Raw genomic sequence first — 10,846 nt, 5'->3', positions numbered from 1 at the left:
ATAGCTATATATTTGTAGTTTTTTGAAGACCGGTCCGCGATAAAATTTTAGTTTCAAAGCCGGTCCGCAGTGCAAAAAAGGTTGGCGACCCCCGATCTAATACATTGCTATGAATCGAGGTGTAAATTGTTTTCATGCAAAGTTTACGTTAACCCGTTTGCACAAAAACATGCTCTGACGCAAAAAGGAACACGGAATTTTTCAAAATTGCAGAGGAACTGATTTGGGTGAAAAGGTCGTACACGTTATAGTCATTTCTTAGGTATTGTTGGCGTTTTTGCAAGCTCGATTTTGCAGTAAACAAACTTTGTAAAAAATCAGCAACATGCTGAACACAGTTTATGAAAGTCCTTTTGTATATTTTGCAATGAATTTATGGCCTCATTTTATCTAAAGTTGCAAAATGATGCATGTTTATTATAACTATAGTTCAACTTGAGAATGGAGTTTTTATCCTTTTTTCACGGGGTTTGAACCCAGGACACTCCCGGGGACGAATCCCGATAATGATTTTGTGTATGGGTCAGGTGCACCGGACCATTCGGCCAAACTCCTGCCAGCGCTCCTTAGCAATCGGTTTCAATTTATAGAGGATCGGAGTGTTAGCGACATCAGCGGCCGTTAGTTCAATCACAGTTTGCCGCTAAATCGAAGGCATCTTTGTAATGTTTGTAAATATTATTTACTGGTCTCAAATATGAACTAACCCATTAGGGTGTATAGGTCTGATTCAATAAGCTTTTGTATACATGACACATTGTTTGCATTTAAAACAATTCTTAGTTGTTGTTTATACTTACAAATAACACACTTTACGTTTCACTTTTTTGCATATTAGTATGCAAGAATTAATGTTACTACTCCAATGTATTTTTCGTCATACGGAAACATTCAAAGTGTGCAAAAACTGACATTGCGTAAAGACGAATAATTTTTTAACGCATTAATTTTTTGTTTCATTAGAGACCAGCTCACTTGCAGGCTAACAACGATGATCGAGGCAACTTTAAAATCTGGATATTCAAAAATAAAAACATGGTTGGTAAAAGGAAAGGTTTAAAACCAAATGAGCTGATGACACTTGCCGATAAGTAGGCTCTTAAGCTCCAATGACACTGTCATACGGTAAAAAAAGTATTACAGGTAGCTATGCAAACTAATAACGACAGAGTATTTGTTTTAAACAATTATTACGTCACACAAGCTCTTTGGCGCAACTAGTATTGCCTTGTGTATATTGCCGTGAACTCACAGTATATGTATTGCCGTGAACTCACAGTAGCCAGGTTTGTTGATTTCCGGTACATTGCGTAAAGAGCGCAGTTTTTAAAATTTTCAGTAAAACTGGGGTAGGGTTGGGAACTAATTTTAACATAAAAAACTGTTTTTTTTAGGGTGATTTTATTGTTATTATTATTATGAAACCTCAGACCAACCCTAATAGCCCTAACCGTGAGCATGTTTTACACAAACCACATTTAAAATATTTGCGTGCGCCACCTCCTGGAAATTAGCAAACCTGGCTCTTGTGAGTTCTTACGTTAGTAGTTCCACCCACTTGGCGAGGTATCCATAGAGCACGTGTAGTGAAAAAGACGTTTTCCTGCCGTATTTCGTGTACTTTTTTACTTTTAACAAAGGTTACAACACAGACGTAGGTCTGCCTCGCCCTATAACGGCGTGTAGTATATTTAATTGCCACAGATTTAGTTTTATGATGTTGAAATACATAAATACCTAACAAGTGTGTCATATTCCACATTATTGTTCGCCCTTTTTGTGGCCTTGAAAATAACCGAAAAGTACAGAGACACACAAAAAGGTACAATGTAATTAGGCGCAAACTATTCCAGTAACTAAAGTTGGATTCAAACAGAAGAAAGTGGTAGTGTTAAAATAAAAGAGCTTTACTGCTTTATTCATTTGGTCTGCGTCTTTTCCCTACCTTTGTCTATTGAGCACGCGCCTGATATTGTTTCATCAAAATTCGATTTGAACATGGCGTACAGCTTCATCGACATTCAGGTAGACTAAGTTTAATGTTAAAATATCTTTTTAATAGAGTGTACATCGCTTATTTTAAAAACTGCTATAAATTAATCCGTTTTTGGTAGTTGACACAAAATTTATTTGGAAATCGTTTTTGTAAGATTGTATATCGGGTATTGCCTTTTGGTGCATGTGCTTTAAGTTTAATTAGTTTTTAAAAATATTGTTGGTAATATTCTGTTTTATCCGGTAAACCCTTGTGGATATTAAAAAATCCTTGCATGGTAACGCTACTTGCGCTAAACCGTTTTTACCTAAACCTGGCATGTCCTCATTTACTTGCAAACTCATATTAATTGTTTAGGCCGTTAAACACAAATACTTCATTTGCTTTCAAAGCGCAGAAATTGATTATTCAAATACATATCACACACTGGGTTGTGTTAAGAGAAGAAAGATAACATGACTTTTATAGACATATAATCAACACCTTTGTAAACCGAAATGGGTTGTTCACAAACATAGCGGCGACAGATCACATTAATCTACACTTGTTGTTTCAATTGTATTTGATCAGAAATAGACAAATGTCCAGAAATACTGTAATGCAGTTTTATTAGATAGTACTTTACTAATGAATGTGATCGACATGTCATAAAAAGTTCAATAACTTTATCACAACACACTTTGACTAGCTTGTATTCTGAGCGCAGTTAGATTAAAACAATCCATGTGCCTTGATACAAACGAAATACAAAGACTCACATCAGACTATATCATAATAAAAACACATTATGCATAATCCACAAAAACCTGCTTTCATTTTTATGATGATTTCAGACCAAACATATGTCAAACCAAACACTATGTGAGCACATTGTTTCGTTTTTGGTTGTTTTACATATAATTTGAATCCAACAGAAGGTAAACTTGTTTTTTGTTGTTGTTTAGATCCCAGTTGAAGAGATAGACAACAGGATTTTGGAGTCGTTTTTGGAGCTTTTGTAAGTGGTAGAACTTCCCTTAATCTAAAGTCAAATTTTAGGTTTGTTTCTACAATCCTTACACTTTTTCTGTAGAAGTTGTATTTACATTCATTTATATTTACATTCTAAAGTCGAGTCCACATTTTCTGTCCTGCAAAATTTTTAACATATCCAGTGTTACTTTGTTTTTCTGTCAAACCTGCAAAAAGAGAAACAGGAATACAGATTGGTTAAATGTTTTTAAATTAAGCTATTATATGAGAATATGGTACCCTTCATTTGGCTGGACAAAATGGTGTAGGTCTAACGTAGAACTCAAACAGTCGTGAGACGGTACTTTAGCTTCACTTTTTCGCAGATGCTTACTCATCCAACAAGTCAGAAGAGTTTTATTTGACAACCCTTAAATACTATCATGGAATTCCGAAGACGCATTTTCGCTACGACAATTAAAAAAAACTGCTACCTCATACCAATATTAAAACGATTGAAAGTTAAAAGCCTTCTGTAACTGCTAAAAACTAAAAAGAAAAAGGTGCCATACTGTGCTGTACAGTTTACAGTTATTCAGCAGACTCCCTATACCCTAAAATATTATCAAGTTCGGCAACAAAGACCCAAGGGTTCTGTCGACTAGCCAACCGTAGAACACACTTAAACAAAGGTTCTCTAGCGTGAGTTACGTGTCCGCAATGGCTTTACACTTGTTTGTCGAATCCAGCTATAACTACTGTTTGGAACGGTTTATGCTTCCGTGTGTACAAATTTGATGTTATTGGCTACATATTGTGTTTCGTAGCAAGTGTTTACTATTGTGTAATAACAGTATTCGAAGTTTCAATGGCAAATATGTGTTCGGTGTTGTTATTGTAACAGTATATTTATTCGCCATGGTAACCAAGTGTACGTTACTATGTTTATTGTTGTTGAACATTGCTATTTCCTGTAAAATCCTTTGTTGGTTAAAAATGAAGGGTATAGATTTGACTTGGCCTATGTATTGTTGATAAAATGGCATCAACTAGTTTAATGTTTTAGAAATTGTAAGCAATTTTAAACCTTGTAACTTTGGCATTTAAAATAGTGCTAAGTATGTATCCGTTTTAGTATGCATCTTATGGTTTATTTTACTTTCGGAAACGAGTTAATGCAGTTTCTATTCAATGTTGAACAATTTTCAAGTTTTTATCGTATCATGGCACACTAATGCAAAGTACTGAATTGTTTTGTTTTTGGGGTCACAACTTATTTCGTTCTGAAAATCATTGAACTTTTCAGTTGAATATTTTGCTTTTACCTTTTAGCTCCGACAAAATGGCGCAGGGCTGGCTCAGAAAGCTACCAGTCATTGGTATTTTGCGCATATGACTCATCGATGAAATTTAAAACCGTTTCCCTTTTTTAACAGTCGTTTGTTTGTAGTAAACTGTGGCGTTGAATACAACATGTTTTAAAACACCTTTTTTGTGTGTTTTTGCGTTTTAATAAGAATTTTTATATATTATAATTTAAAATGGGTAAACCTTCTGAAAACAAATCATAAAATTTTACCTTAAATTTTTCCCATAGCCTTGTCTCTGTCTTGTAAATTTCAATCATTTCTGTTAAAAACCTCAATAATTTTTTCTTCAGCTATCGAAAACAAATTTTCGATTTTTAACTTTAATGTTGTTCATCCAAAAACAGTGTTACCTGTATGAACTATTAAATTGTTATTATATTGTCTTTTCATTTGTTACCTATTAAATCCAGTTTGATGTTTTAGTATGTTCCTTTTGTGACAATTGAAAAGTTTCTTCTGAAAAGGATGATGACAGTAAAAGTAAGTTGTATGGCACCCAAAAATTTGACACATATTTATGTTGGATTGTCAGTCCGCATTGTTGTAACCTAAAACTGAAAAATCTGTGTAACTGTGTGTAAATTGTAGCCACTTCAACTTAAAGTTTGTAAAATAAATTGTCTACTATTCAAACGTTTATGCTGGGTAAGTCATTTCACTGCACAACAGTTACTTTACTGTTATACCAACACTGTAGTTATATTTACTTTCTTTCTGAAGTAAACTCTTTGCAATCCAAATTTACAGCAACTAAATATACTGAACTTTACAGTAACTGAAACTTATTGTGCGCAAAGTTATTTTATCACACGTTTTACATCTGCACATACAACTTGACAGGATACAAAATAAAACCGGAAAGCTGTCCACACATAAATGCAGGATGCTGTGCAGGCTGTAGAAAAACACCTCAGGACCGAGAGCTTTACAAACATTTAGAGGCGCCTGATGAATGCCGTGCCAATAATGGTACAGTGCCTTTTGCTGAAAGCAACTAGCGCCGCATGTAATCACTAAGGAACTGTAGGTGAGATTAAAATGACCCTATCCCATAAGTACAGGCCGTAACTCTGTTCAATTTTGTTTTCAGAAAAGCTCGATAATTATGTATGCTGCCTGGTGTAAGATGGGACACTCTGTGTACATCTCCGTGCCATTGACATAGTCTGTGTAAAGCGCTGACATTGGTTGAACCCCTGAATTGTAATGGCGTGCCTTTCGTAATTTAACTGGTTTAATGAATACACTGTTGCTGCCAGGCATAACGTATCAACAAAATTTTCAGCTCTTCCGGCAGTTTTTTACCAGGCCCTGCGGTTAAATGGCTACCCGAACTGGATCCTCCGTGACCGAAAAACCACGGGTGCTCGGAAAAAGATTCAGTCCAAAGAGCGTGCTTTTGTTACCTTGCCATACATTCCTAGGTTAACAGACATAATACGTCGCATGTTAATCGACTTTGGGATCTCGGTAGGGATTAAACCAGTCAACACCCTACGTCAGATGCTGTCGCACCCCAAAGACCCCATTGATACAAACGCGGCAAGGGGTGTGGTGTACGCGATCCCATGTCAACAGTGCAAGGAGATTTACATTGGCGAAACGGGAAGATCTCTGAATACGCGCCGTAAAGAACATGAAAGGGATGTAGCCAAGAAAGATGCTAAAAAATCGGCATTAGCGCAACATGCTACTGTCCTCGGTCACACCATAAACTTCTCTGCTGCCCAGGTGTTAGCGAGAGAAACCGATTTTCACAAGCGAGGTTTCCTGGGGTCGTGGAACATACATTCTCACACCAACACGATGAACGTTAAAACGGACGTTCTAATGCCGATAACTTATCGGTCGCTTTTGCACCATTGAGCCAGGTGTTATCACACGACCATTGGTGCGCATTGCGTTTTTTCTACCGCCTTTTTTGTGTGTGTTTCGCCGCCCTTTTCGCTTTATAATAACTTGTGCAATGTATGTCATTACCCTGATGAAGGTGTTTCGTATGGGACATCGAAACGTTGGCACAGTAGAATAAAAAACTGCCGGAAGAGCTGACAATTTTGTTAACTGGTTTAAGTTTGTGTATTTTTAAACAAGTATGGTCATATTGCTCGCAAAAAACTGAAATAAGCTAAACATACCAAATATGACCCACGTAAAAACTATTTTTTGCGTCGATTCCAATTTGCAATTACAGTAAAAGAATTCTGACCTATTTGTTTTGCTTTTTAGTCTGTTGAAGTATAGAAGGTGTAATAGTGCACCAGGAATGGCGAATGTGTTGTAATAGTAAACCACTTACTCCAAAGGTTATTCTTCAATATGAGGGGAAACACCGTTGACGTCCCCCAATGGGACTACACTCGCCAATTGGTTTTGGCACAAGTTTAAACAATACCTATATTTGTAATTTAACAAAAGCAGACCAAAGTGTAACGGTTACAAAACGCGCAAGGGAAAATGATACTGTATTTCACAAGACTACTTTACATATTAGTGTTTGTGATGTCATGTGTCGCGATTGCGATGTAACTGGTAAAGGCTTAAGCACAATAAAGAGATATTACACAATGTTTCAGTGAGTTGATGATACATATGCGAAGAACTTTTTACAACAATGGAAAAAAACTCACACAAAGGGAGCGTTACAATGACCAGTAACTGGTGCAACGTCCAAACAAACCATAAAAAAATAGTTCAGATTTGGAGTAGTAACAAACTTAGCCAACAGAAGATGTTTGTCATTTGTGTGGTATTGACTGGACGCCACATTGATGAGCTCTTCAAGGCAGTCGATAAATTTTACTTGTTTCGGTAAATTTTACTGTGTTATTTCTTGGCACGGAATAAGGAGAAAACAAAATGAGAAAATGTGTATCGACTACATTTAATTGTTTGAGCTCTAGAAATACTGGAAATGTAATTGCTTTGTCTAGTACGTTCGCCAAAACTTTTAATCATGTACATCGGTTTGAGAGCAGCAGATGCATTTGGGCATTTAAGGGTTTCAATTTAGACCTGGTTTCATTGGTTTGTTTGTTTATAGTTCCTTAACTGGTGAAAAACCTCTTCAAATTAAAGAGAACAAAATAGGTCGCATGTCGGGGAATGTTGAAACAGTCCGTCGGGCACTGCTAGGCGCTACCGGTGAACATTTCATTGTTCTTAAATGAACTCAAGTAATGTACACCGCTAGCACCGAAAACATTTATGAGGGGATTTACCTTTCGGCAAACAAGAGGTAAAATACTCTAGTCTAGGGGTCCCCCCTTCTGGTCACGCGTCGAGTTTAAAAGGACTTTTCTGTGACTTTCCTTAGCGTTTGGTGTAAGTGACTTTCGTGTAATAGCTGGCCTATGTAACACAGAGCCTGTTGCATAAGAAACAAATTTTAGCTTTACGTTTAGTTTGTTCTTTTCTGAAAAGTAGTGACTTCAACTTGGCTTGAGACACAAGCTGATTCGGAAAAATGCTGCAAGTTATTCTGGTAAGTAAACCAGTGATGTTGACGTCTTGTATTTCATGTGTGCATATAGTTTGACTATTTTTCCTAAAAAACGATAAAACTAGGTTAAGGCAAAACTTGGAAAAGACTAAGCCGGAAAAAATCCTAATTAAACTTAACATGTATAGCGTAGGCCTATATGCCGTGGTTCTGTATTGGAGCAAAATAGGCTTCGTACAAGAATAGTTTATGGGCATTTGTCAACATTAAAGCACACACTAATCATGCTATATTTAAATCCAGGATATCGTTCGTTTCTATTTGCTACTTTACTGGGACCAAGTTGAAGAAGTTATTTGGAAGCGTACAGCGCTTTTACTTTGTTTTTGTATGTGGGGCGTCAGTTGGATGTAAGTTTACCAGGTTGTTTCATTAAAAATTTAGCAAGAAATAAAATTTACACTCATCTGGAATGTAAAGTGACAACTTAACTTTTGGTTTAAATATTGACATCAGACGGACAAACTTTTTTTGTTAGATACGAAAAACTTAAGTCAAGGATTGGTGTGGGACCAAATGCACTGAGGAATGGTGTTGCACCACATAACCCGAGGTATCGTGTCGAACCAGATACACTGAGGAATGGTACTGAACCAGATGTACAGAGCAATGGTGTTGAAACAGGTGTACGGGGGAATGGTGTTGGACCAAATTTACAGAGCAATTGTGTTAAAGCAGATATACGGGGGACTGATGTTGGACCAGATGTACCGAGGAATAGTGTTGGACCAGATGTACAGAGGAATAGTGTTGGACCAGATGTACAGAGGAATGGTGTTAAAGCAGATGGACACAGCAATGGTGTAGGACCACATGACCCGAGGAACGGTCTTGAACCAGATGTACAGAGAAATGGCGTTAAAGCAGATGTACCGAGGAATGGTGTTGGACCAGTAGGCTACGCAAAAGCTGATGTTGAACATTAAAAAACAAACAAACAAACAAACATAAAACTTGGGACCACAATGACAATTTAGATAACTTTATGTACAGCAAAACATTTTGTAACTTTTCCGTAGAATTATTTCTGCGTTTTGCGTTGTCAAACTTAATCGAAATATTGGTCGTAAAATTTGCTTTCATTTTTTCTAAATAAAGATCGTATGTTCAGTGGTATAACTAATGTGTTTTTTAAAAGTGTCTGTTTTTATATTTGAAACGCATGCTTACATGTGTGCACTTATAGTTAAAATGTAAAAGACGCAAGTATTGACTTTGGACAATTCGCGGAGGTGTTTCGAACGTTGTTGTTGTATAATTTGAAAGGTCACACGGAAGAAGGAAGGAGTATAACAGCGTTTGCATTTTTACAATTGAATTTTCAAAAAAACTTAATTTCTAAAGTAAACTTTATTAAATCCTACATCCTAACCCTCCCCTACTTCAGCTGCTAAATAAATAATTCAGCTCTTTGCGCCACTTATCGATCAGATAAACATGGGTCTGCCGTAGGGTATACTGTTAGTAACTTTACATATATCGAATTGCCAATAACGCAAAATTTGCAAACTACATTTTGATCCTAGCACTCTCTTTGACAATGAAAAAAATGTGTCGGCAAAGTTTCCAAAACCTTACAACCTGTTATTTACAACGTTTGTGTCAACAAAAGGTATTGAACAACTTCGATCGCGTCTCTTACCAAGCACTGACACCACTATAGTCTTGCCCCGCATTGTCAAAAGCATTCGTCAACGTAAAAGACAGGTGAACGGCTGCGCAGGTGTAAAGGAAATAATCAGATATAACCTGTGCATAGAATCAATTTAAACGTTAAACAGTTATCGGGATTTGTGTAATGTGCGCGTACACACATTGTTATTTTCTTTGTTTTCTTGCACAACACACGTACACTTTTGTTAAACATTAACCACGCACACTTTTGTTAATATATATCACGTACCTTTTTGTTCAACTTCATTGTTGTTTATATTTGCATTTTACTTTTTGTATTGACACGCTCTCATGTACCGCTTCATTCACTTCCTTAATCAATTGCTGTCTCGCACCAATGATTTAGACATCGACGTTTCGCGCTTGTGCATTGTAATAGGGTGTTCAGATCACTTGACTTTGTGACTGCCATGTTTCGTTTTCGTTTTGGGGCAGTTCTCGCTTGGGCCTCGTGTTGTACGCAGTGTTATGAGTGCAGTGGAAAAACGTGGTAGCGTTGCGATTTTGTATTGTATTGCATTGGAACGTTGAAAGGCGCTTTGTCGTAATGTAAACTTTTCGCCTTTGTATATCTATTAAACTGGTTTTAGTTGAGGCCCTGTTCGGTGTGACCATCTTAACTTTGGCTTTAGTGGTAAGCCGTTAGTGCAGGGTGACCTGGTTTTTACCAAGTTAGGGGCGGTGATCCCGCTATAATCGTGGTTAGGGTTGGGTAAGTTTGTTTTATTTAGTAAAAGATAACTATCTCGCTAGGGCTGTTATCAAACAAATAATTATTTGCAGTGGCGGCTCGTGTCTAAAATTTGTGGGGGTGCTGCTCCAAATTTTAGCCTTTATTGAACATATGTAAGTCGGCAATATATAGAAAAGCTACATTTCTAGTTTTCTATCCATTGTTTTGTGTAGAAAAACAAGCAATACAAATCTTAATTTGCAACTCCATTGTGACGTAATTTTTGTTACGCAATAATGCACACGAGTGTAAACAGCAGACGGCATCATTTGTGTATTTTGTTTAATTGCACACCGACGACCCAACTGAAATCGTCATGAAACGTCACGAAACTGGAGCTGCAGCTCCACCATAGATAACATAATAATATTTTTTTCGAAAACTGGCATTTTTTTTCAAAAAACGGGAAAAAAATGCCGATCAAGGTGGAAATTATACTTGTTAACTTGTATATTGCTAAAGAATAAAAAAGTATAATGAAAGTTATCTGTAATATTGGAATATTGTTTAGGAATATCATTAATATTATATTAAGTAAAAATATCTAGGGGGTGCTGCAGCTCCGCAGCCCCCTCGCACGAGCCGCCCCTGATTATTTGATTATTTGAAATTTTTAGTTA

The 10,846-nt window shown here is 36.7% G+C and overlaps 1 protein-coding gene and 1 long non-coding RNA gene across 3 annotated transcripts; one reads left to right on the top strand and one right to left on the bottom strand.

Annotated features, from left to right (window-relative positions):
- Positions 1-2,587: 2,587 nt before the first annotated feature.
- Positions 2,588-5,364, bottom strand: LOC145229943 (uncharacterized). Of its 2 annotated transcripts, XR_013860521.1 has the most exons (4): positions 5,025-5,364; positions 4,715-4,871; positions 3,098-3,174; positions 2,588-3,017 (listed from the first exon to the last, which is right to left on the bottom strand). It is a non-coding gene; the product is annotated as an uncharacterized LOC145229943 (long non-coding RNA). The 2 variants fall into 2 exon arrangements; XR_013860520.1 differs by lacking the exon at positions 5,025-5,364 and having other exon boundaries at positions 4,715-4,990.
- Positions 5,365-5,537: 173 nt separating this feature from the next.
- LOC145229942 (uncharacterized) lies at positions 5,538-10,088 on the top strand. The gene is made up of 3 exons (XM_080095286.1): positions 5,538-7,801; positions 8,063-8,169; positions 8,298-10,088. Exons 1-3 carry the CDS (start codon positions 7,784-7,786, stop codon positions 8,743-8,745), a joined length of 573 nt encoding a protein of 190 aa, XP_079951412.1. The 5' UTR covers positions 5,538-7,783; the 3' UTR covers positions 8,746-10,088.
- The last annotated feature ends 758 nt before the right edge of the window (positions 10,089-10,846 follow it).

This window comes from Phallusia mammillata, chromosome 5 (assembly GCF_965637545.1).
Source record: "Phallusia mammillata chromosome 5, kaPhaMamm4.hap1.1, whole genome shotgun sequence".
NCBI classification, from domain to species: Eukaryota; Metazoa; Chordata; class Ascidiacea; order Phlebobranchia; family Ascidiidae; genus Phallusia; species Phallusia mammillata.
Note: the sequence above shows the minus strand (reverse complement) of the source record. Positions and strands in the feature narration are given on the sequence as shown.

What these genes read in the sequence shown, in the direction of transcription:
- LOC145229942 (XM_080095286.1), top strand. An exon ending in ATGTGGGGCGTCAGTTGGAT is followed by an intron (nt 8,170 to 8,297) that starts GTAAGTTTACCA and finishes TTTTTTTGTTAG; the next exon opens with ATACGAAAAACTTAAGTCAA.